Source organism: Phoenix dactylifera, chromosome 2, assembly GCF_051530095.1.
Source record: "Phoenix dactylifera cultivar Ajwa chromosome 2, Ajwa_hap1_PhDact_Kaust_v1.1, whole genome shotgun sequence".
Classification (NCBI taxonomy): domain Eukaryota; kingdom Viridiplantae; phylum Streptophyta; class Magnoliopsida; order Arecales; family Arecaceae; genus Phoenix; species Phoenix dactylifera.
In genome coordinates this window covers 22,540,790-22,567,476 of record NC_143191.1, presented here as the reverse complement: position 1 = coordinate 22,567,476, position 26,687 = coordinate 22,540,790, and the positions used below count along the sequence as shown (strand labels likewise).

The 26,687-nt window shown below is 37.2% G+C and overlaps 2 protein-coding genes across 6 annotated transcripts; one reads left to right on the top strand and one right to left on the bottom strand.

Moving 5' to 3' along the window:
* Positions 1-1,208: 1,208 nt before the first annotated feature.
* On the top strand, positions 1,209-11,555 carry LOC103716465 (serine/threonine-protein kinase D6PK-like). 2 transcript variants are annotated; one of them, XM_008804473.6, is made up of 3 exons: positions 1,209-1,683; positions 2,699-3,828; positions 10,478-11,555. In XM_008804473.6, the coding sequence occupies exons 2-3, from the start codon at positions 2,825-2,827 to the stop codon at positions 11,343-11,345; spliced, it is 1,872 nt and encodes a 623-aa protein (XP_008802695.1). In that variant the 5' UTR covers positions 1,209-1,683; positions 2,699-2,824; the 3' UTR covers positions 11,346-11,555. The 2 variants fall into 2 exon arrangements, with proteins under 2 accessions (XP_008802695.1, XP_089784916.1); XM_089928790.1 differs by having other exon boundaries at positions 1,324-2,512.
* A 1,803-nt stretch (positions 11,556-13,358) lies between these two features.
* Positions 13,359-22,140, bottom strand: LOC120111945 (Adenine nucleotide alpha hydrolases-like superfamily protein). 4 transcript variants are annotated; one of them, XR_016399166.1, is made up of 5 exons: positions 20,744-22,138; positions 18,054-18,172; positions 16,561-16,676; positions 15,248-15,377; positions 13,911-14,048 (listed from the first exon to the last, which is right to left on the bottom strand). XR_016399166.1 is itself a non-coding variant. In XM_088715591.2 (4 exons), the coding sequence occupies exons 1-4, from the start codon at positions 21,000-21,002 to the stop codon at positions 13,826-13,828; spliced, it is 714 nt and encodes a 237-aa protein (XP_088571717.2). In that variant the 5' UTR covers positions 21,003-22,140; the 3' UTR covers positions 13,359-13,825. The 4 variants fall into 4 exon arrangements, 3 of the variants coding, with proteins under 3 accessions (XP_088571717.2, XP_038986319.3, XP_089784915.1); XM_088715591.2 differs by lacking the exon at positions 15,248-15,377 and having other exon boundaries at positions 13,359-14,045; positions 20,744-22,140; XM_039130391.3 differs by lacking the exon at positions 15,248-15,377 and having other exon boundaries at positions 13,360-14,048; positions 20,744-22,140.
* Positions 22,141-26,687: the final 4,547 nt, after the last annotated feature.

Here is a 26,687-nt window from a genome sequence, read left to right as displayed (position 1 = left end):
ACGAGGCTACGACAAGCTCTACGGAGCTGCGCCATGAGCAAATCGAATTCAAATGGTTGTCCAGCGCGCGGCTGCCCATTCTGACAGGCTTCACGCATCGTATCAGCAGACCTCTAATCTCCTACGATTTCTTATCCAAGCAAAAAGAATGCAGGGGGCCATGAGAGGTATTAATCTTTATTTACAGATCTCTTATACAGGGTCCAAAATGCATTGGGTTGAGGGGGAATGGGGACAAGGAGGGAGGGAAGAGAGTGAGGATGTTATTGTCATTTCCAAGGATAAGGAATTGGCTTCTAGCGACATGAGAGGGGGTGGTTCTATATACACCCCCCTATTGCTAAGGACACCCCCCAAAAACCAAAAAAAAAAATACCCAAACTAACCTTTAGTGTAATTACCATATTGCCCTTGAAATTTTCTCATACACCCCCCTTCCTCCTCCTCCGTTTCGTTTTGAAAAGAAAAAAAAAAAAACACCCCTCAAACCCCCCTTAAACCCCTCGATCCATTTACATCGTTTAGGCGATCTTTGAAGGAGATTTAAGCCCCATTCGAAGCATGGACAAGCAACTAGTGATTTGGGACGAAGAATCGGCCGCAAAGGTACGTGTTCCACCTTGTTTCGAAATTTTTTTTTTCACGGTTCGTGCTCCGTTCGGCACTGGATCGCCGAGAACAAAAGGCTTCTGTTCGGCTGAACAGTGCCGAACAGAAGCCTTCTGTTCGGCAACCCTCAACCGAACAGATCTGTTCGGCTGCACAGTGCCGAACAGAAGGCTTCTGTCCGGCACTGTTCAGCCGAACAGAAGCCTTTTGTTCGGCGATCCAGTGCCGAACGGAGCACGAACCGTGAAAAAAAAAATTTCGGGAGAAGCCGGCGAGGTGGTTCCGGGAGAAGCCGGCGAGGTGGTCGGAGATCGGGAGAATGCCGGCGACGAGAGGGAGAAGGGGGAACGGGGGGGTTTTGGGCGTTGGCGAGGTGTTTTGGAGGGAAAGAGCGGGGTGGGGGGGGTTTGGGGGGTGTAGAGAGCAATTTAGGTGAGGGGGTGGGGAGGGTGGGGGGTAATTTAGGAATTTTTAATTTTTTAGGGGTGTCCTTAGCAAATGGGGGGGTGTAGAGAGTATTTAATTTTTTTTTAATTTTTGGGGGGTGTCCTGAGCAATAGGGGGGGTGTATATAGAACCACCCCATGAGAGGGGGGGAAAGGTGAGAAGGAGGGCATTTGTGTCATTTAGAAAGAGCCTCAGTTCCAAAGGGAGGGGGGATGTGGGGCTGTGGGGAAGTGCACCTAGATATTGGGGATTGAGGGGGGTAAATTTGAAAGGCATTGAGACAAGTGAGAGTGGGCTTTTTGGGTTGTGGACAAAAGAAAAATAATGGAATAATTGAAGGAGAAAAGCTTTAGCTTTGGCTTTAGCTTTACCTTTGACCCCCCCACTCTATTCTCTTCTTTACATAACCTATAACCAGATTGAGCACCCACAACTTGCAGGCCCAACACCTTTCTAAAACTTCCCCCTTTATTATTATTTTTTTCCTCCCTCTTTATTTTTGTTTAGCTCTTCTCCTTTTCCCTTATTCTCTTCTTTGTGGAGACTGGGAGGAGGGAGGCCTGCAGCCAGAACTTCCTCCTGTCTGTCAAACTAAAAAGCCCTAAAGTTGTGATCTTTGAGGACAAGGTAGATGCCTTTGGCCTCCCCTTATCTCACTTCTATTTGGTATTTTTTTACATCTTCATTTACTACTGCTATTTTCTATTCGTTTTTCCTTTGTCAGAGTTGGATCTGTATTAGGGTTTGGATCTGCCTTTTAGATCTCTATTGATGGTGTGGAGGTGGGGATTGGGGGGATTTCAAGGGAGTAACATTCCATCAGGGCTTGCATGAATCTCTAGATATTCCCTCTTTCTGTTTGTTTTTGCTGAAAGGTCCTTTCTTAGGTGCTATTTTGGTTTTTATTAGCTTTCGGTGGAGAAAGACTGGATTTTGATGTGGGTTGCATGATCCCTGGTCCTTGATTCATAGTTTTCGCATTTTTCTCATCTTTTTCATTATTGGGGTTTTTGGGGGTTCCTGGAAAAAGCATTTTATAAAGGTGTGGATGCTCTAATCCAGGCTGCATCTAGCTCTTTGTGGGAGAGAAAGTTTTTTATTTTAAGCTAGTTTAGGGTCCACCTTCCTCTTTGCTGTGGAAAGACTGAATCTTGACGTGCGCTTTATGAGCTTTTTATTTAGCCGATTTAGGTCGATGCCTTGTGGTATTCCTCTCAACTGTATGGATCTGTCTTTGGTGATGCATTGTCGGAATACATGTGTTTCTTTTCTTCTTGAGATCTTATACTGCTAAGTGGCTCTGAATTGTATAACACCTTTTGCTACATAGATATTCATCCTTTTGGATTATGGTGAAGTTATTAAGTGAGTGAATCCATCTTCCTTTCATTTTGGATCTTGATGGATGGATCAACATGGTTATCCTGAGGAGTTAGGTTTTTTATTGGAATGGGAGGTGGGCATGTTTTGAACTTCCAGCTTCTGTTTTCTTCATCTTTTGGGATATTTTTTCAATCCATATTTTGCTTATGTATGCTTTCCTTTCTTTGCTACTCGGATGTTAGTTGCAAGTTCTGTCTTCTTTCCTGCACCATTCATAGTGCTACAAACTTTATCTGATGGCGGAGCACTGCATGTGCAGATCTATCGAGGATGGAGAAGAATGCATTTGATTCTTCAGCAGAATGCTGCATGCTTTTTCTGAAACCATGGAGCATGTCACGGATTGGTTTAACTTGCTAGATGCGCAAGTTCAGCATTTAGATCAATGGCTTCAAAAACTGTTCCTCAAACTTGCTCTGAACAACTGCTCAAAACACCTGCTAACCAAACAGTAGAGTCACATTCTCATAAGCCATCACCTTTGCAGATTTCTAAGCCAAGCAAATCAGAGCCCACTACGCCCAGAAGAATGCCAAAATCTGTCAGTCAGAGCACACCAAAACATAGTGCGGCAGAGGCACCAGACCAAAAACCAAATCACCATCGAAAAGATTCTATTGACTCTTTACCAGATAAGGTTCCTCAGAAGACTGTCCTTTCTCCAGAATCTAAAGATATGCATCCCTCCTCTGGTGGTCTGAAACAACCAGTACAACAAGCAGATCCAGAGGAACTGCCACAATTGAATGGGACCACAGGCTTGGAGGGTAATGTAGATCAAGAAAAGAAAATCTCAGAGCGGAGCAGTGCAAATGATAGCTTTGTTTCTGCTAAAGTTAGTGATGGAACCAGCAGTGTCACAAAGACCAGCGGAAGTGCTAAGATCAGTGACCGAGCTGACTTTGTTGAGAGTGGAAAGAGCAGCATGTGCAGGGCTAGTACAAGCACTGATATCAGTGATGAGAGCTCATGTAGCAGCATGAGTAGTAGTGCCACAAAGCCTCACAAGGCAAATGATTCAAGATGGGAAGCGATTCAAATGGTGCGAGCTAGAGATGGTGCTCTGGGTTTGAGCCATTTTCGGCTTCTAAAGAGACTAGGCTGTGGTGATATTGGTAGTGTGTATCTATCAGAATTAAGTGGAACAAAGAGTTATTTTGCAATGAAGGTCATGGACAAGGCATCTCTGGCAAGTCGCAAGAAGCTGCTTAGGGCTCAGACTGAGAGGGAGATACTGCAGTCCCTTGATCATCCATTTCTTCCAACATTGTACACCCATTTTGAGACTGATAAATTCTCATGTCTGGTGATGGAGTTCTGCCCTGGAGGAGATTTACACACCCTTCGACAGAGGCAACCTGGGAAATATTTTCCAGAACAAGCTGCAAAGTAAGTTCTGCTACTTCAACTTTTTATTGAAATCAAAATTTTGCCATGTTGAAAATTTAAGTGGTCCAATAAGGTCCTTAATTATATATTTTGAGCAGACATGCTCACATGTTTATACACATGGTTCCTGATATTTTCTTGTGCTGAAAATAGGACTGAAATTTAGTATTTTTTCTTACTTAAACTATGTCAATGCGGGTAATGCTACAAAGTAATTGATTTGATTATTTTTCAACATCTTTGTTAACTATGGAACCTTCTTTATTCTTTTACTTTTATCCATGTAAACTGTTAGAATCATTTCCAGAGCACACACATTTTTGGCTGCAAATGCAGCTGCAATGGTTTTGTTTGTAGTTTAACCGCTGGATGTTTGGAGGGAGCACCATGAAGTTTGTGTGAATAGGTAATTGTTGAAACTGAACAATGTGCTCTGACAGAATTGACAACATTGTAACCATCATTTAACCCTCCAATTTCACTTAGCATCTGCTCCCTGCTCAGGAATTTTGAATCACAACAGGTACAGTTTGATAATAGAGATGCCTTTTCTCACGACCTGTAGAGAGGTCGCAGGTCGTCAGAGTGTCAAAGAGCTGTTGATAAGTCTCTCTGATTTGATATCAGAAACTTGGCATCAGGTTCTATGTGACAAACTAATGTTAATCCATGCAACTTCCATCTGATCTTGCACGTCTGAAGTGTCAAAAATCCAAGCCATAGTAAAGCACGTGATCATCACCAACTATGACCAGGACTTGATTCTTTTTTGTGTTTTATAGATAACATTAGAAGGAATTCATGGACGAGAACTCATTCTAAACCGAGTTATCAAACATGAGCTTTACAAATCCCCCATCAAATTAAAAATTATGCTGTAAAGTTATCTTTAAAACATATTGAAGATTGATTGCTTTCCAGTTTGACTCAATGGCTTAAATCCGTGTCTAAGAGATCAACAGAGTTCTCTTTATTAAAGATTGTCAACTTCTATTTTATCTAGTTTCTTTCCATGTCTAAGGAAAACTAGGGTTGCCCTTGGGTAGGTTTAAACTGCAACCATAAGGTAGATTTGGCCTGCCAGCCAATTGACATGACAACCCCATTTCTTTCTTAAAGTTGCCTTTAGAAGGAATTGGGGCCAGTCATAGATGTTGCTCAATCATTCTCAAATTATGGGCATAATAGTTGACCCCATTTCAGTGGTAAAGTTCCTGGATGACCATGCTTTACTACTTTTAGAAGGAACTCTTGGATGAGCTCAGTTAGCATGTTTACTTGGCATTTTAACTTTCTCATAATGTCCCCAGCAATATTATGTGATTGTGCACTTTTGAAAAGAGAGTCATTGATTATGTAAAAAAGTAGTAGAGTGCAAAAATAAAGCTTTTATCAAACATGTCATCACACTAACGAAAAGTTATATGAAACCAAAATTTTGATCAGTAAACTTTGCACTTAAGTTTCTAGAATTATTCAATTGACTTCATGATTATATATGCAATCCCATTGAAGAAGTTAAACCTTATTACTTGGGAGGACCTTCTTTTCTGTTTCCTCCATCTGGAAAGCCTTATGCCATCTTTCAGAGATCTGTCTTCACAACCTATTAAGGGTTAAATCTTTAACCAATAACATTAGAACTTTTTACTCCTTTCGTTCGTGCCTTACTAGTTTCCTCCTATTTTCTAACAATTTTATGCAAGTCTGAGATTCACTACTCGTCAATGCTTCCTTTGACCATGCTGTATTAAGTGGTTATTCTTTGCTTTAACCTCTATTAGAGCAGCTTTAAGACTTCATACTATTAATTTGTTCTCTTAAATTACTGATGTGGCCTTACTGTTACATCCTTTGTTTTATAGACAAATTGCTCGTATGTGCATTGAGGACTCAACCTTTGTTTGGGATGAAAAAAATGACCTTATACATACAATTGGCTGTTTTCTGATATCAATCTATAAATGACTATCAGACCTTCCACTGACCTTTTCTTAATCACTTATAACTCTACAATACAATATGTTTATAGTATGCAAAACTGCTTTTTTCTGGTACATCATTATTTTAATTAGATCGAGCTCTTTTATTCTATAAAACTGTTAATATTTTTTCTATCTTACTGATGAATGCGGATATTGAACTTGCCCCATTTTCTTGTGAGTGCCTGCCTAGATGACCACTTCCATCACCTGACATACAACATACCTAGGTGCTGAAATGTGCTACATGCCTATATCAGATAAAGTCAGCAGAGTGTCTTCATTATTACATTATCTTTCCAAATTTTGCTTGTTACAAAGTTTACCAATTTTAACCTTATGATAGTTGATCTAAGGGAGAAATGTTTCTTCGATATTATTAAGTTTGTTTATTTGACATAGAAGTGTGCTTGTTAAATGTAGATCTCATTTAAATATGCAAATTGCAGAGGATTGCCTTCTTGTTTGTTTCTCATTCAGTATATCTTAAATAATTCTTTCAGCTATGATGAAATTTTAGAAAATGTTTGAGTTTTGGCAGAAACTCCAAAATCAAAATTTTTTTTTTTTTGGTTTTAGCTACAACTGATACAGAAATCTTGGAGTGTCACACAAACTAACTATTTGGACCATATTAAGTGTGTGTTGTGTGATGGATTTTGCTCCTCTCGGGAGGAGAGAATACACACACACTCTCTTTGTGTGTGTATATATGTGTATATGCGATGGAATTTTTTCCTTTAGACAGGAAAGGGTATTTAAACCTCTCGAGTTCAAAATCAATAGTGCAGCATCCAAATTAAAAATCCACACCTTGATAATAATTTACGCCACTAAAACTGCTTAGAAACTAAAAATTGCATGTTTTGGTGCATCATAGATTAAAATGATATGAGATCAAGTTTTGCTATGATCTAAGCATCAAAATCTAGTGATTTCGAATCTATGTATGTTTTAATATGTGTACGTCATGACCAATAAACTTACTTCTCAATTTAAATGCTTTATCATATGTTTTAGCACACTAGTATGTCCACATAATGCATAGATTAGAAACCACCAAAACATGTGATATTTTGTATTTTACGCGTTATGGTAGTATAGATCATGATCGTGGTGTGGATCTTCGATTTAAATGCCTCATTGTTGAATTTGGACGCAAGAGGAGTAGATATCTCTCCTCTGAGAGGAGCATAACTTATTTTCTATTCATAACATTGTTTGTTTAAATGTTAAATATTTAGGCTCTTTACATAGCTCAGATTATATAATTATTGGGAAGATTCTAAAGTATTGGAACTTAAAAAAATTGACAGTTTTTTTTATAGAATTATGGATTCTAAAAATCAAGTATCGATAGGCCTAGTCGTTTGCCTCTCGGCTTCTTGCGGGGCAAGAATTTGTCGAGTTAGATCAGCAGAATAAGAAATTTCAATAGTTCGAAGAAGCCAAATATTAATATTTTGACATAAATTTGGCTGCGATAGAATTCAACTCTTGTAGGTATTTATTTGATCTTATGTTAGAAAGCCACCAAAAAGCAACATGATCCATTACATTCTGAAGTCTAAGGATGATCTTTTAGCATTTTACTCTTTTTTTGTTTGTTTACTGAGAAACCAACCAAATTTTACATGCAGAACTCCCCAATCTATATAATGAACTTCATAAATGTTTGATTCTATTCTCCCCGTATTATAATTTTTAAATTTTATTTTTTAATAACTTTTCAGCTAGAACTCTCAAAACTAGTGCCAAAACCACCGAAATTGACAAAGCTGCTGGAATGGAAAGTGATTTTTTTTCCAACTAAGACCAAACTGAATTTACAAACCCTGATCTGAACTCAATTTTGATGCTATGTGGAGTTTTGTTGTTTATTCAGTATGCTACTCGTTATATATGCCCATGGATATTATTTGGGTATTCAAATGCAAGCACATGCATTTAGACATGCTTTTGGACATGTTTTTCCATGTTCCTGTTTAGATGAAAGCAGATTGAAAAAAAAAACGATCTTAGACCTTCTATTTAGGTTACATTGGGCAATCTTATGGGCGTTATTGCAACATCATGATTAGTAAAATTTAACATTGCTGGGAGTTACTGATCTATCCAGCAAGCTTAAAATTTAACTCAAAATTGAAAATATAACTTTTTGGATCTTACACAATTCCTTTCGTAGATGAGATTAAGGTTACCACATAGCTGCCACTCAACTCTTGTTCTTGAATGCTCATTTCAGACATGAAATCATTCATTAATTCATAGAAGAAACATAGTGCTACTATTTGAAGGGTCACCGGCATCTCCGGTTCTCTTAATGCTATAATAGATATTGATGCTTAAATATAGACTTCCGGGTATGATATAGCATTGAAGAAAGGGTAGGTAATGATCTGTGAACCAAGGTGAAAGAGGATATTGTATTGGGAAGTTAAAGAAGCATCTTGGAGAATGATGGCATAATGGAAAGATCATGGGAGATGGCAGTGTAAAGGATTAGTACCAACCTTGATATTGGTCAATTAAATTCATGCATAAGGTGCTGAAAGACCTTGAGGGAGGAATTATGTAAAATGTGGAAACTAGAAGAGCTAGATTGGATGCGTGTTATAATTGATAAGTTGTTCTTAATAATTAGAACTTAATGGCAAGGGAGTTGACAGTCTTACCCTTTGAGCACTATGATGTTGTGGCAGACATTGTGGTTTTGAAACTGAAAGGAAGGAGAGATGTTGAGGAATGAAAAATAGAGAATCAATTAGGGTTTTTTTTAATCATCATGGAAATGGTTGGGATACAATTTGGCTCTGAAGTGTATGGTGATCCACATCTAGAGCCTTTAGCAATTTGGCTCTGCAGTGTATGTTGAATTAAAGATCTACCTTATTCAGGGATTTTGCTTGCCTCCATAAATGGAGATTGTGCATTGTCAGCGATAGCCGACACAATCATTATGTTTGATTGCTATATTATTTTAGATAGGACTCCGAGTTGTGTTGGTGATTATCAACCGTGTTGGTGATAAATTCCTTAATATGTTCGGACTATCATTCTTTTTCACAGATACTTTATGTTGTGCAGCATGGGAAATTGATGAGCCTGAAGGTGTTTCTGATGATGCAAGTTTGCTGTGATTATTGCTAGCCTTAGCTATAAATAAAGTAGTAGTGATTTTGAAGTCAGGACATGGCATATTCTTGACTCAGGATGTTTGTATCCTGTCAGAAGTGGCAGCGACCTGCGTTTGGGTGGTGTGGAATCCAGAAAATGTTCATCTGCAGCCTTCCTAAAGTTGAATTGAAGTATACCTGTTTACCATGTTTGGAGAGTATGTTCACAAGCAAGACCGGAATTTTTTGTGTTGGTCTTTAGTTACCCATGTAATATTAATACCATGGTATCTTAGGCAAGGCTTGACTATAGCGCCCTGTTGTCATGGTTTAGATAATGAATATCAAGCACCTTAATTTAAAGTTCAGTCTGCTGACCGAAGTGGAGACATTTTTTTCTTAATATTATCATTATCTTGGGCCTTCATAGATGTTCCTATGGTCTTTAGCTGAAAAATATCCTTGAAAGTGTTTTTAATCATCTGTGTTCTGCTGTGGTGCAGTGTAATCACTGCCATAACCTATGAGCTTGCCTAACTGGCTTGGCAACATGAGTGTTTGACCATGATTCTTCATTAGCTGCCTGAATCAAGGCGGGAGTGGATTTTGGTGCAAGTGTGGGGCGCACCCCTCTCAAAATTTAGGATGTGAAGGCACCTAGAAGCATCTGTATGGAATAGTATTAGGTGTTCAAAATAATACTATCTGCTTATTTGCTTGTTGTATTTAAAGAAGTGACAGTACGAGAAAATAGATAATGGCAACAATAATTGGTACAATTAGAGATTGAATTGCAGTTAGCCCAAAGATGAAGAAAGCTGATGCAAGAACTTGAGAAAGATTCTGGGTTGAGTGGACACTTTAGAAGTTTGTTAAATTAGACACATTGTACATGAGAATGATGCTTTTTATAATTTTACTATTACCTAAATTTAAAATTCTTGCGCAGAAACCAAGATCATCATCAATGAAACTCTTGTTAAAATGAGGCCGGATAAAGACCTTAAAGAAATAAGAGATCAGAGACCTTCAGTATAGGGCAAGAAGAGACAGTTATATATATTAAATAAATTATAAGAAGAGACAAAAGCTGTTGTTACCTTTTGAAGCCGTTTTAATTGTTTCACTCTCATTACTAGACTTTGTTTGAAACACTTTAAAACAAAATCATAGAGGCCAACTAAAAGTTCTAGGTGCGTAAAATAATTGCCTTTTAGCGTAATCCACTAACCAGCCACTTGCTTTACACTGTGCAGTCACTCTTCCAGCTAATGCTAAATGGAAGTTTATTTAGTCAATCCAGGGACCATTGTTTTCATACACATTTCAACCCCCATTCAGCATCTAATAAGCAACTATCTTTGTTAGCAATCATGTACTGAACTCAGATGGCATGAACTTCAAAAATTCAAGATGATTAAGAACTTCAAGCCAAGTATCAGTTTGAGATGAGATAATTACCTAAACATCACCTGTTATATTATTGGTTTCTTTAAAAAGAAAATTAAATAGTCACATGCACATTATTCATTACTACTTTTTAAATTGCAGGTTCTATGTGGCGGAGGTCCTCCTTGCACTGGAGTATTTACACATGCTTGGCATCATATACCGTGATCTTAAGCCGGAGAATGTACTTGTGCGGGAAGATGGGCATATCATGCTCTCCGACTTTGACCTCTCTCTCCGATGTGCAGTTAGTCCCACCCTTATCAAGTCCTCAAACCCCGACGCTGAGTCCTTCCGAAGAAACAACCCAGTCTACTGTGTCCAGCCTGCTTGCATTGAGCCATCCTGCATCCAGCCTTCATGCGTGGCCCCTACCACATGCTTTGGGCCCCGCCTTTTCTCCAAGTCCAAGAAGGAGCGGAAACCAAAACCTGAGATTGGAAACCAGGTCAGCCCATTGCCTGAGCTCATAGCAGAGCCTACGGATGCTCGGTCGATGTCGTTTGTTGGTACACACGAGTACTTGGCCCCCGAGATCATCAAAGGTGAGGGCCATGGGAGCGCCGTGGACTGGTGGACATTTGGCATCTTCTTGTATGAGCTTTTGTTTGGCAAAACTCCATTTAAAGGGTCAGGTAACAGGGCCACGCTCTTCAATGTTGTTGGGCAGCCATTGCGGTTCCCAGAGTCTCCAATTGTGAGCTTCTCTGCAAGAGACCTGATAAGGGGACTGCTTGTGAAAGAGCCACAGCATAGGCTCGCATACAAGCGTGGGGCTACAGAGATCAAACAGCACCCATTCTTTGAGGGTGTGAACTGGGCCTTGATACGGTGTGCAAGCCCTCCAGAGATCCCAAAACCGGTCGAAGTTGACTGGTCCCCACGGCCACCAGCATCAACAAGTGAAAAGGTTGCCTCTGCTGCTAATCAGAAAGGGTCTGATAACTATCTAGAATTTGATTTCTTTTAACTGGTTTTTCCCTAAGCTGGATAAATTTGTTGTATCAAGGGAAGGTGTAGAGTTTTCTCATATTTCAGGATGGCAGGTGATTTCAGATATAGATTGTTAGAGTTCGGTCACGCTGCTTCTGTTGTTTCCAAGTGGACAATCCAATTTCCAGATTTGTATTCCTTAATGAATGCTGAAATATTTTTATCTTTCATATGTTAATTACTCAAATATCTTTGCTCTGTGTCATTGATTTCAGAAACCTTGGAACTTAAAACATCGCTAATTCCCTCCTGTCATTAATTTGTTTGAAATCAAATGGTGTTTTGGGTCATATAGTCATTATATCCTGTTGGTTCTTAAGCTTGGCATGGAATATCTGGTATATTCGAGGAGTAATTTAGAGTATGGAGACCTGCTTGGATTATCTTGGAATGACTTGCAATTGAAACTGAAGCAGGTAAAACTTCCTGTAGCTTTTGTTCATATCATGTCTTGATTCATGTATAAGCCGAATAATTCTAGCAGGGGAAGCTATTCAGCTCATCATTGACAGCAAATTCCATCCTAATTCTAGGTGATAACAAGCTGATGTTATAGATTAAGCTGTAACACCATTCAGTTCATTTCTCCATAGGCGCAAGCATTGCCTTGATTTACCCCTCTTCATGATGTTATGATATTTCACTGGCCATTATGCAGGATTTGAAAGGATCAGATTCAACTCCAAATTGCTACTTGGTGGTGTTAACTCTTCTAATATTGCTGGTGGCAAGACTTCTGCTGTTTGTTAATTGCTTGCTGCACGAGGCTGTCTGGTACAAAGGTAATGCAAGAACAGGTATGGACAAGAACTAAAACTTTGCGAATCCCTATAGATTTGCACCTTTCGCATCCTGTTTCTTTTGCCTGATGAAGTAAATATAGGGCTTGATTCGTTCACTCACAATATTGAGTATATGCATTAATGAGTTACTAGAAAAGAAATCTAGTGGTAAAGTTATAATTTCAAAAATATCTAGGCCATTTTGTAGAGGTGAGATTGGAGGATATTTTCATAGATATTTATATATATTGCTTTCATAGGAGTAACATCATATTTGAAAAGGTTAGTGGTATTTTCTTTGGAAATTAAAGATCTGCCGCCCATATACTCAATCCAATCACTGCTAATTCTTTTACTACGTTTTTTCCACACATTTAATGAGCGAGTGAACGCAATTTTCTGAGGTGCAACAACTCTGCTTGACAGAACCCTTGATGTGTTCCTAAGGCCAAGGAGTTTGTATCAATATACAACTCGGTGCTTGCAATGCATGCGGCCAAAGTAAGAGGGAATATTTGTTGGAGAGCTGTTATCTTGTTTAGAGATGAAAGCAGTGGGGCGACACAAGAGGTAAAATAAGACCCTGTTAATTCAGAGTACTCGATGTGTGGCCTGTGACTGTGAGCGCAATGGAGACAGACAAAGGAGGCCCCTGGGAATTCTGGTTATGTATTAATTATAAGGTATACATCATAACAGGAATTTGATTTTCCCCACAATTTTTTTTTGTTCTACTGTATACCTTTCCTTTAAAAAAGTATCAAGCAAGTCTTATTGATTTCATTAAGTGATGGAAGAAAGAAATTAGTAAACCAAAGACAAAAGGTCATACGGTAAAGAGCAAGTCTGATCCTCCTCAACATCTTCTTTGCGCCTCCGTGGTGGCGATCACCAACCGACCCACTGACCCAGATTGAACACATCGATCTGGACTTCGCTTCGCCGGAGGCCTACACCATCTCAATGGTGTTCTAAGTGCATTCCAAGAGTTTGACACAGTCTCTTTGCTGTCTGAACAGAAACAACTGAGCTGCACCTAGCGTCACCCATCTTATATCTTCCATGGACCAAGTTTTTGCCACCTATGATGACAGCGCGCATAGCTCGGAACTCTTGTTCTGTCAGAAAGATTTCTTCTTCTTTTTCTTCCTCTTTTTTTTTTTTTTTGTTGGGGGGGGGGGGGGGGGGGGGGGGCGGAGGGTAGAATGTCACAAAGATTTCTAGGGCACTCGCCTTTAGGCTTGCTGACTAACTCTTCTACCAAAACATTTAGTGATAGCTCTCCCAGTTCACTAAACCAACTAGCTAGCCAACAATACAGTGCTTGTGGTAGAAAGTATCATTAGGCACAAAAATGGGGCATTCAAATCTTCATGCAGAGCTATTTCACGGAATAGTGTGGAATTTATGTGCATTTAAGTTAAGTTGCTACAAAAAATAACGTTGCTCCACAAAAAAAAAGAAAAAAACAACCTTTGATCTATCAATCTATTGAAGGCAGGCTGACTAGCTTTGTAAACAGTGTCATATAATGCTTTGGTAATTTCACTTTATCAAGTTTATGTTACAGTCCATCATGAAAACGAACGATCACAGTGTTCCAAAAGAATGATTTCAATAGTTTTTTTGCTGGTAAACATCATCAGAGGTGCAATTTATGAAACATGAGAGCTGGCTATGTGGATTTTCCTGGAAAGCAAGTACAAAGTATTGAATCCTTGTTTCTGTGACTCTGCTCGCTATCTTTGTTCTTGCCGTCTGTGGTAACAGGATTTAGTGAGGATACTGTTGCCGGAGAAGGAGGTTTAACTTCTCTCCCGTCACAGATGATCTTGACTTCGCAGTAGTCAGGTGCATTTTTATGTATTTGTTCTGCTTTGCTGTTTCTCCTCCATCTTCTGAGTACATGAAAAATGTTAATGGTTTTCAACTGTCCTAACTTGATCCGATTATTGGAAGATAAATTGGTATGGAATAAGATTTGGAATTTAGTATGATAACCTATTTACTTATTATATGCTACGGAACCGATAATAGTATCATCTTGAACATGATAATCTATTGACTTGCAAATGGAGACATGGGTATCTCAATTTTTTTTGTTGAAAATCTAACCATATGGTTGGCATTTGACATTAGGTTACTGGTGGGAGAACGATAGGCCAGGGGAGTGTGTGAAGCCGCCATGCAGCGATACGTGATTAGCTTTCCTGATGTTATTATATGGTTATTATATTATACATCGTGGACCAAGTAACATCACTCCTACCCACAAATTGAAAGGAACTCCCACCATGAGTACTGTGAATAATACTTTAGGTACATGCTGCACTACCTAATGGATACCCTAACTAGGTTTTTCATGGTCGCCGGGTGAAACAGGCATTCAAGGCATCAGGATTCTCTGTGATGCTTGGTTTGCACTAAAGAGTGCTGTGCAGTACTCGATGGCTACTATCAAGAGATGGACAACTGTCATTAACCGATATCCTGTATATGGTAGGCACATAGGGTTGGCTTGTTTGATAGTCGTGCATCTTCTAATAGCGGCTATTGAGTACTTTACAGCACTCTGCGGTGTAAACCACTCATTGCAGAATCCATGCTGGCAATTAAGGCCTTTTAGACCACCTAACCATCATGCATGAGGGTAATTCCTGGTTCGCATAACAGATCTTGAGTTCTGTTTTCTATGCTATACCTAATTTCTTACTTTGTGTTTCAGCTACAAGGTGGTTTGAATGCCTAAAGATCACCTGCTAGAAAATTAAGGATCTATTTGGATGTTGGGGATATCTTGTCAGATTATACCAGCTTCTTATTTGGAAATAGGAGGAAGAAGGAGCTGGAGAGGTGAGGGAGATGCTGGAAGTCGACCAAATCATAAGATTTGTCGATAAAGTAAATCATCTCTCGACTGGGGAACAATTTAGATTTATGATCACAATATATGGCAGAATTCTATGACTTTCTTTTAATACAAATACCCATGTTTGGCACTAGCCCTTTCTTAAGTTTAGGCCATACTGGGGTTTTAATTCTTTTGGATGTTGGATTTCATCGACGTGTTTGACATGAAGAAGAAAATGAAGGTCACCATGCATTGCGACCTAAACTGCTTCCCTCCATTGGATTCCATTATCCTTGAGACAAGGAGATTAGTTTTGGTCGGCTCCTTGGATGACTCCTCTTATCAGAATTTCCAACGTATTTTGAATGAAAACCCCCTGCAAGAAGATCTTATCAGGCCAATAAAATCTTCCAGCATCCAAACAGGCGTTAAAGCAACTTATTGATGTCTCATAAGAGACATCCCATTAAAAAGAAAAAAAAAAGACAAAGAAATACTTATAGTTACTCCCTTCCAAGCTAAGTGAGATGAAAATATCTGTCAAGCTAGCTTGGAAGCAGACCACATTTTATTGAGAGTTTCTTCAACCCACATTTCTAAGCTATGGAAGACACTCATATATTGCCCTAGAAGACGGGCTTCGATCAAGAATCAGACTCACTCTCAAACCACATAAACACATAAACAAAGACAGTGGTTGCAAGCGACGATGAATTAGGCCTCAGTAGGGTTAGGTTTTGCTCACAAAAAGGGTTATTTCCATTTAGAATCCAATCTGACTTTGGAATAAAATACCTACTCTATAGTAAGAAGTTGGTTAAATCTGCTTATATGTATTCTAAAACTTCAGTTTGGTGATCATGGAGCAATCTCACTCACTGTTCATCCTTGTTATACAAGGGATGCTTGTATAACTGCTGTAGATTAAGTGAGCTTTTGATTTTTCATCACCTACTCCACCACTCAAATGTATATTTCTCTATATATAGGAAAGTAATGTTTCATATATTAATATGATATTACGGACATGATCCGATCAAAAATGAAACCTAAATTCATTAGGCAATACTTGGCCCGATAGGGAATGGATACTTTATAAAGATCGATACCAATATATATATATATTTTTAAAAGGATAAAATGGGGGCTTAAATTCCACCTAGCTAGCTCTATTAGAAAGAGGAGAAAGAATTAGAGAATGGAACACCAACTATATAGATGGAAAGGCTGCGATCTAATATCATTGAGATTAAGATTTCAAAGTGGTTCGACAATATACTTGTGGAACATTTTAAAAAATCTTAATCGTAATGACATTAGGTTAAGGTCTTCCCTTTTATTTTTGGGAAAACAAAATGCTTGTGAGAAGCCAAGTAATATGTTTCATTGTATTATTACTGATTAAAGAAATGTTAAAATTATGAACTTATGTTATATCTCTTCTTTTACAAGATGGACCACTGGTATGTCATTCTTCTTTTCCAAATAGAAAGGGAATGAGGAATTATTATGGTTATAACATCAGAAATTATTTTTGGATAGTTTGTAATAAGATTTACCTTAAATTAGATTTCGTGGTACCCACGATCAACCTTGTAATGTTGAGCACTGGAATAAGATCAACAATAGCCTTTGCAGTCTGATCACTCTCAATGAGAAGCGTATCTACCTCCACCTAGCATTTATATACATGTGATATGCAAAATTAGTGCAGTACATCAATCACATTCAAAAGAAAATGAATTCAAGGACAAAGAGAAGGAATTTCTAAGTTTTACTAAGACAATTATATATACAAGCATTTTCTCTTGTTTTCATACCTCAAAAAGCTTATGTTGCCCAGAAAAAAAGTGAAAATTCATATTATTTTATAATTTCAATTGTCACCTTCTGATCTATAACTTAATAACTATGTGACAAGAATTTTAATTTATATATTGTTCATCTGGTCACAATTACAAGTGGATGTAAATTAGGATGAATCATATCTACTTTTGTCCTGTATCATGTTGGTGATAGATGTCTCAAAGGTGCATAGATAATGTCCATTTTTCATCTATAGGTGCAAGAATTAAACTATCTTGTGAACCAGCCTTGGATTAGCTTTTTGGCATCCCACTTGTGTTAGAAGCCTAGTTTGAAGGAACGGTTATAACATCCATTATTGACCATTATAATAGTTATAATAGCCATTATTTATCTCAAAAGGAAAATTTTAAATTTTTAGTATTAAAATGATCACTGAAATACTGGTTATTAAAATGCCGTTAAGATGGAAAATAACAGAAAATAGAAGAAAAAAAATGATATTTTCTTTTCCTTTATTTTTACTAGACAATATAGTATATTTGTTGGCTGTACAACAACTTGTGGTGGTAATTTAAGAATAAATATTTGAAAATTGAAATATATATATTTTATTCAAAAGAAAGAACAAGTAAAAGTAATGATCATTATTTGCATCATAACAGGACATAATGGAAAATAATGGTTTTTTTACATTATTTAATTTAATAGTATAATTGTTGGTGGCTGAAAGCATTATAATGTTTAAAATCCTGTTATTGAAATCGTGTTTAGAATGTGTCCATGATTCAAACCTAATTAGTTGTGGCATTCCTACCATATTTCTAAAAAATAAATTATTAATTCTCTTGCTTATTAATTATTTGCTAAGAGGAATTATAAAAAAAATTATGCTCTTCTAGAAGATAGCACTACAGAAAAAAGATAATTTCCAACGTTTTTTAATACATACACCGACGCTTATAATCGTCGATATTTATATTGCCGATACTTTTTAAAGCGTCGCAAAATTAAGCATCGGTAATATAAGCATTGAAATTTAGAAAAGCTCTTTGATCCTTAGTTTATTAGGATAGTAAAACACCTCTAGGGATTAATTATAATATTATTATTTTGGGTGGTCTTCATCTTTCTTAAAAGTGAAAGAGAACAATGGTTTACTGAAAAGTGAAAACAAGAATATCAGAATCGAGGATTTAAAGAAATTGACATGGCTACTTATGGTCCATACTTTCAATAAAATTACCTTAGAACTATGGCACAAGTTTAGATACTTTTGTAACATTTCTTGTCTTTTGGTCCTCTCTTGGTTCATGTGGCTCTCCACCTGCTCTTCACCGAGTTGATGCTTTGGAAATGTTCCTACTATATTATAAAGATAAGCATCCATGAATGCTAGCTAATACTAATTTTAAAAAAAATAAAAGAAATATTAGCTAATGAGAATTGAGCGTTGAAGTCCAAGTGTATTCCTAGCTACGCAGAGAATATCAGTATATAATGTTGTTTTTTTTCCTATGTAACGCAAATAAAAAATAGTACTTAATTATGAGGAGAAGGCTAGGAGAGAAATTCATGGGCAAACATGTATAGGTAGATGCCTTTCGGGAATTATTAGAAATGAGATGCAGTTAAATTCTTGCACAACCCGCACTCCTCGCGGAGATGGGAGCTTTCAACAACTAAGATATAATACCTCATGCAATTTGAAGAAATCACCAGGCAAGCAATAAATTTTAGCAAGTCAATGAGTATGAAAGGTGTGACCAATTTATTATTCAAACACTGAAAGTAAGAAATGTAGCCGGTTTAGGATTTGTGGTCAACATAAAAATGGAAAAATACCTAATGTTTGTTGGAGTTTTTTTTAAAAAAAGATAGAATTTTTTTTCATAATAATAAGATTCTAATATTTTATAGAAAAGAAAAATCTAGGATATAAAAAAATCTAATTTCGATTGGCTGAGATTAGGATAATTTTTTCCCCCGAAAATGTCCTTAAATTTTTAGATGGAATGGAGTAAAGTCTTTTATTTTATTAAGGGCATAATAGATATTTTGTATTTTTTTTTAAAAAAAATAGATGCACAATCAAATATAAGTTATTATAAAATATGTTATTTTTTTATGATCAACTATATATATGTATATATATTATTTTTTAAATATTACTTAATGAGATATCAATTTTTTTTAAAAAATATTGGAGAATTTTTTTGTGAAAACCAAAGGACTCCTTAACGTGGTAGGCTTCAATTTGTTGCAAATCAAAATCATTTCTGTCCACAATGCCCCATTTCACTTTAGGGGGCATCAAAATATTCGTTCTAACACCTAAGGCATAAAGAATTGGAATTTGGAAAACAGGAGTGCGGGTAAGGTGGTGAGGACTTATAAAATATATTGTATCTAACTTAGCACGCATCCTCAAATAATGTCAGTGTCCTGCCCTCAGATAATGTCAGTCCCGCTCAGCTAAAAATTATCCTTTCACTCTTTTCCGAAGGAAACACTTGGCATTGTCCTACAAGGTGGGGCATTCTCCCAAGATCACACATGAAATGTTGCATTTGATGTCTCTCTCTTGGGTTGGCTCCTGTATGATTTATAAATTCATTTCTTAGCAAAAAGAAAAAAATTAATCAATTTTAGCCTTAGCTATGTATCATTTACTTCTTTCCTTTAATTTCAGTTTCTTATAAATCTAAAGCTCATTTTCTCTAAACTTTGAAAATAAAATGAGCAAAATTCCTCCCCATCCTCTTCATGCCGAAAACATCCCTACGGCCGACCTTAGTATCTCATCCCTAAAATGCCTCAACAAAGAATGATTGATTCTCTTTTCTTTTTTTTTTTTTTTTTGGACAACATCGACCATTGAATAGCATCTTACATATATCTCAAAGCAGTCAGAGCTATTTCATTCAGCTATCTGCACAATTTTTAAAGTAATTATTGCATGATCCAACAGCGGCGGGACCACTAAATTAGAGTTGGAACATCATGGGACCACGACAATATAAAATCTTAATCACGCCATCACGATCGCAAGTCATTGCAAATATCAACACCTTTATGTAGAAGACTTCTTTCTTCTTAACTTTTCTTAAGAATCAAAGATGCCTGCTTGTCCCTTTGGGGAAACCAATGCATGGATACCTAGATAGTCGTCGCCCAGGCCCACCAATTCCTAAACAAAGACTTATAGGTGGCAAAGCCTTTTTTTTTTTTTTTGCTAAGGTTCGACTCCAAAAAATAAAAACACATATAGGAAGTTAATACCTCTGAAAAAAAAGGAACAATTATTGAGATCCCAACCAGTCTCCAATTTCCCTGTTTTCTTTTTTCTTTATGAGGAATAGATATATATTCTTGTATACCAGTTCATATCATTGATTTGCATAGGAATAGGATGGAAAATTCTAACTCTTATTGGTTTCCCTTAATTATAAAGCTTTTCATTATGACAAGAAGGATCTTGTGCATATATCCTTGGCGATCTTCTTCTGAGCTTAGAGTGGTTTAAATTTTGGATGCCATGAATGCATCGAATTCAATGGTGTCAGACTACAGTCAATGGTCGGATTGAATGCATTAACGGCTACCCAAGAGTCTTTACTAGCTCCATATGAGAGGTCTAGAATTAGGAAAAATATTTATTGCCCTCAAAATTTTCAAGCTATAGAAGCCACCAACGCCCTTTGATTTCCATTACTATATATATATTTTTTTTAAGAAAAGAAGAGCCATGATCATTCTAAACCAGCGCAAGACCATCGGATTACTTCGGTTGGATCGAAAAAGATTTTTCAGAAAAAGAAAAGAAAAAATTGATAGACCTGATCATGTTGCACGGCTAGTAGACTGTAGTAAATTTTCCAGGAAAAAAAGGAAAAAATGATAAGAAGAGAGCGAGAGAGAGATTGAGAGACTTACATGGAGTAGGAATATGATGGATCTCAGGGAAGACGTGTATAAGATAGACGAAGCTCGAAGGCTTGGCGACATACTTCAACGCCCATGAGAGTGCATCCATGCCTGAACTACTCTTCCCCACTGCCACGTACACGTCGTCGCCATCCACGGCCTTCCCCGGGCTCGCCGGAACCGCTTGCCGGGGCTCAGCGGCTCCCGGCTCCTCCTCCACCTCCTGTATCTCGCACATACCAGCGCTTGTGATCTCGCTCGTGCTCATGCTTGCCCTGAGATCCTTCTAGCCCTTTGGAGAACCGTCACAATTTCTCAGGTGGGCGGGTAGGGGTGACAGGAGAGGAAGTGCTCGTACTTTGACAGGAGCTTTGGTGGTGGAAGGAGGAGGGAGAGGAGTACGGGCGTTGGAAGAAGGGGGAGAGGGAGCCTGGGGACCCTTTGTTTTTTTTTTTCATTTGACTTTTCTAAGTAGAATAAAGCATACTATAAGCTTTTCCAATGACCTCCTGTATATTTATGGACTTCTAGAAGATTGTTTTTGGCGCCGCATGCACGATTGTTTGTTTGTTTGTTTTTTTTTTTTTTTGAAAACAGCTGCTCACACTATTCTAACATAAGTACAGCTAACTACATCAGCGTCAAGTAAACAACACAAAGTAAAAAAAACAAAAGGCTGCTGCGTCCAGAAAAGATCTCCAGAGTAGTGCGCAACGAAGGAGGCGACCCAGTCAGAAGTCTGGTTCGCCTATCGTTCGCCTCCTGCAAAACATGCCTCTGAAGAACTCGGCACTTCTGTAGCATCTGACGAATGTCGCTCAAAAGTGGGTGCTCCACCTCCATGCATGTTTACAGAGACATAAATAACGTATAGACTGAGTGATTTTGTATGTGGTTAGTCACTCTATGGGTTGGAGAAGGAGAACTACCTAGAGCATTCTGAAATTTGTTGTTTTCTGATTTTATTAAATATATTCTTGCTAGAACGATATGAATCACCTATTTCACTATATATATATATATATATATATATATAGCAGGCATTCCATAAAACAAATAGTTGACCCTGCAAACTCTTGAACAAGGGTGTTTTGGGTGGATGGCATTTTGAGCATAGAAAGGATGTCTTAATTGAGATATATGGTTACATGAGCCATGATGGCCATGGTTAATCAGCTACGTTGAAAAAGCTTGGGTGAGTTTAAAAAAAAAAAATACCTAGTGTAATGTGCTCATAGAGAGTTCGAAACTTTCTTCCATTGCTTGGTTTGGATCATCCAATTAAGTCAAACCATTAGTTTTTTGCTAATGCAAAGCCATTGGCTGGGGGTGCTATATGGGTGCAAGATGTCACATAATGTTTATTATCTGACCATAAATTTATAGTGCTTATGTAACCGTTATGTATGGAACTGTCATAGCTAGTCATGTATTATAGACTATTAATTATTTTTTCAAAGAAATGGAGAAAAAGAAAAAAAAAATAGAGAGAAGATCAGTATTAATTGATGATTGAAAAAATTGACAAATCTTGAACCTGCTTCCTGCACGCCCCAATTTTAGGGCACCATATAGGCTACATAAAGCGTAGCAAAAGTATATATATATATATATATATATATATATATATATATATATATATATATATATATATATATATATATATATATTAGTTTTAAAATTTGGAACTTTTTTTAAATTTTTTTCTTAATTGCCCACTATTTAGAATATATTATTCCAACTTTTTTTTTTTGCACAAAGATCTCGTGTTCATACCAATCTAGCAATTGCATTGAACTGATCGGCTTTTTAAGTTTTCACATTCATTTCGTGGGATTTCAAAATATTTAAGTAAGAAGTCAAACAACCCAAGTTTGAAAAATATGGAAATAAAAAAAAAAAAACGCCATGATATCCATTTTTAAAACAATGGGAGGTGGACCAAGATGGGAATATCCACACCTCAGAGTAAGGGAATTATGCGGTTATATAAGACCCCGAGTCGCATCATCCGGAAAAGGTCAACGGTCTTCCATTACAAAAAAAAAAGGAAAAATTGCCAAGATTTCTACTTCGAGACCCTTTGACAGAGCCCTAAATGGGCTGGGCTGGCCTAAATGGTCCATAGGCCGGACCCATGAAACAAGGTGGGGTATATTGAGACTTGACTGTACCCCCTAATTTGGAGTATCCTACTTTTACATAGAGATTCGAACCTCCGATACCATGATTCGCAGCCACATTCTCTAATCCTTTGAGCTACAGGCCCCACCTTGTCTTCACTAGATCGGTTCCTAGGAATACCCTAAAAAAGAAACGTTTCATCTCCTCAGCCATTTCAAGTTAAAAAAAATGTGAAAGCGTGTTTCTCTTTATAAGAAGAGTGTGTTCTAAGGTGTGAAGTGAGAGAAAAGAGATAATTGGAGTTTTGAGTAAGATGACCTTTTCCGAAAGTCTAACTTGGACCATCCCGTGAGGCGCAAATGTCTTCCTTCGTGGACCAAAGCTTGAATAATAAACTAAAGGTGATGGCTAAACCCATCCATCTAGGTTCAAAGTGATAGAATTGTTCTAGAGGGGGATTCAATCACTATGGTGTCGTCGATCAAACGATATGACTCTTCAATGCACTCAGCCTTGAGAAGTATCAGAGTGCTACTGGTTTTTCCTCATCGTGTGGCTCTCTTCTTGAAGCAGATGCTGCTGGTGTTTCCTTTCTTCGATTGTAGTGATTATATCACTCCTTGTAACCCAAAATAAAAAAAAAAAAAGTTGACGATCGAACAGAACAAATTTTCTTTGAGGTGGGTTCATTGATCTATTTGATCTCAGTTCTGCAATCAGCGAGGGTTAATCAACTAGTGAGACCAGTTATATCAAGAGCTTAAAACCCCAAGAAGTGAACTAGAGGGGAAGTGGCCATGTTTTTTGTTTTCCTTTGAAATAAAAATTATATGTTCCCTCGTCATTGCGATTTAGTGATGTAGCAAAGTAAATAATGACTCGTATCGAGATTGGGCGGATTCAATATGTCAATATTACCATCATGAAACAATTTGAAGATGTTGGTCTTATCTGGATTTTTGAATGGTTGCTAAAATGCAGAGACTGTGCCAAAATTTTGAGGAGGGAGGGGAAGACTCTAATTCGGTGGGCAAGAATTGCCCTTTTTTTTATTTCATTCTACCGTGATCTTGTGTAATTGTTTTTAGGTGTTTGCATACATACCCTCCTAAATATTAGAATTTATATGAATACCCTTCCAAAATTGATATTTGCATGTATACCCTCATCAAACACTTGTTTTATATGTATATCCTTCTTTACTCTTTTTTTTTGGCATATATACTTAGGCCATCTAATGCTGTTAAGAAGTTAGCGGTTTAAAATTAAAATGACAAAAATATTCTTAACTAGTAAACATACAAAAAGAAATGTTTATAAGGGTATACATGTAAATGATAACTTTGGAAGATATTCATACGATTTCAGATATTTAGAAGGATATACACATAAATTTTTTTAAATTTTTTTTGCATAAATATCCTTCTAAATATTAGAATTTGCATAAATTTCCTCCAAATTGATATTTACATGCACGCCCTCACAAAACACTATTCTTATATTAATACATTTGACATAGCGATTCAGCGAACGTAATTAGCCAAAATTATATTTATTTAAATTAAAAATTAATTAGAATTATCAAAGTATCTTTTTATTTCTGAAGCAAGTAATAGGTTAATAAGTCTTGCTAAAAATTAATATATCTACCATCTTTGATAAATTTTTTGATCTCTCTCAACCCTCTCTTTTACTGCTCCATCCGAAATCAAAAAAATTTCCTCGACTTCCTTCTCCACCGTAGACAAACCTTCATTGTATCCTTTTTTACATGAAGATGGTCAGGTCCTATCGTTAGCTTTATGAATTATTTAAAAAATAGTGATGTGAGATATCTACAATATTTATCTTTTAGTGTACGGCGTAGGTAATTGATGCCGAACCAGATCCAGGAAGGATGACTGCGGTGGTGATGATGCACTTTTGGTGAGATGAAAGAGGAAATGAAGAAGGAGAAGAGAAGGAGGAAGAGAGGAGGGGAAGACGTGAGGAAGAAATTGTTAAACCTTCATTAACCCTAATTACCATCAAAGTTCCTTGTAAATAGGGCCCAGTAAGAATAATTAAAATAAACCCCTTACACAAGAATAATTCCAAATAAACCCAAAATACACAAATGAACCCTAAAATGCAAACAAGCTAATAAACCCAAAATACACAAATGAACCCTAAAATGCAAACAAGCCCAGAAACAAAATAAAATAAATATGTATTAAGATGGTGGACTAGGCAGGGACATAAGCTCGGGACATCGGTAATGTTTATCCTTTAGAGCTGAAAAATTTTTATGTGCAGACTGACCGCTGATTTAAAATTGCTGTGACAAGATTGATCTCATTCATTAGATCTTTTCTTCTTCTAGAAAATTGAAGCTAAAAAAAAAAGTGTCTTAAGGTATACAACGTAAGGGGTGGTCTTTTATCATATGGTCGTAAAGATTGTTAATAACTTTGTAGGGTTTGAAACCCTTCAATAATTTTGCTTGGGAATGATTGATGTTACTCTTCTACTCATGAGCATAGTAGTAGCAAAGAAGTTTGATCATTGCAATCTATCATATGCTTTTAAGAGATTGCAATCCCTTTCTATTTTCTAACAATAAATAAATATAAGCTATAAATATATAACAACAAATATATAACAATAATATAATAACAATAAATATTATAAGCTATGTTTTGATGAAATAAGTTATCATGGTTGTTATATATGAAGAAGAATAAAGTAGAATAATCCCATGATTAGTGAAAGAATTTTTATAACTCTTTTTGTTATCTAATTGTTGAATCAATCATTTTCTTAAGCAATATTTTAAAGAAAAACATTGAGGAGTAAGCACTAGACAAATTTGAGTGTTACAACATGTTGAAATAGAAAAAAATAAAATTAGAACTTTTTGCATGTAAATCCTTCTAAATATGTAAAATTGCATGAATACCCTCGTAAAATGTTATTTGCATGTATATTCTTATATTTTTTTATATCAATCCATTAAAAATATTTTATTTATTTTTAATTTTAAACCACTAATTTCTTGACATCGTTAGATGATGTAGGCACATATGTAAGGAAAAAAAATATACACGCAAAATAAGTATTTTATAAAGGTATATATGCAAATATCAATTTTGAGAGAGTATTCATGCAAATTTCAATATTTAGAAGGATATGTACATAATTTTTTTATTTTATTTTTTGCCTCACTCACCAAGTTCCAACCGCAATGGCTAACAAACCCCCCCTCCTAGATGCTCTGTGCCTCAGAGTCTACTCTTTCTCCACCCAACTCTTCACCACTAAGGCTGCAAATGGGTTGGATTGACCCGTGACCCGACTCGACCCAATCAGTTTTAGAGGACCCTTGGGGCTGGGTCGGATTCTAAAATTAGACTCATTTCATTTTTTGGGTCGGATCTATGTTTACTGAATCTCGACCCGACCCGAACTCGACCCGACCCGACCCGACCTATTATTTTTTAGGTCAATTTTGCATCATTTACCCAACGACCTTATCTAATTCGACCCGAACCTGGATTATCAATTTGGGCCTGCAAGCCCACAGGCCACAGCTGCAGGAGAAATCGTTCAAACATTTGATTCTCTTCGTTGCTCCGACAGTCTGACTCCGTGAGGACTAAGGCCCAATCGCTCCACTCTTCACTGCTTTAAGGTCACACCCTTCTCCTTCCATGATCTCTTCATTGAGAAGGAATCCTCTCCTGGACCCTAACCCTAACCCCGACCCTAGCCATGGCATCGTCCCCAATCCCTCCTCCCCCCTGCCTACTGTCCTCCCCCCCATGCCCTCTTCCTCCGTTCCCATCTCAAG

Excerpts from the sequence above, each read along its gene's own strand:
- LOC103716465 (XM_008804473.6), top strand. The coding sequence starts at position 2,825 with ATGGCTTCAAAAACTGTTCCTCAAACTTGCTCTGAACAACTGCTCAAA. Across the intron at positions 3,829-10,477 it reads TTTCCAGAACAAGCTGCAAA|GTTCTATGTGGCGGAGGTCC; the intron begins GTAAGTTCTGCT and ends TTTAAATTGCAG.
- LOC120111945 (XM_039130391.3), bottom strand. The coding sequence starts at position 21,002 with ATGAGCACGAGCGAGATCACAAGCGCTGGTATGTGCGAGATACAGGAG. Across the intron at positions 16,677-18,053 it reads ACTTGTGCCATAGTTCTAAG|GTGGAGGTAGATACGCTTCT; the intron begins GTAATTTTATTG and ends TATAAATGCTAG. Across the intron at positions 14,049-16,560 it reads ACCACGAAATCTAATTTAAG|AAGATGGAGGAGAAACAGCA; the intron begins GTAAATCTTATT and ends TCATGTACTCAG.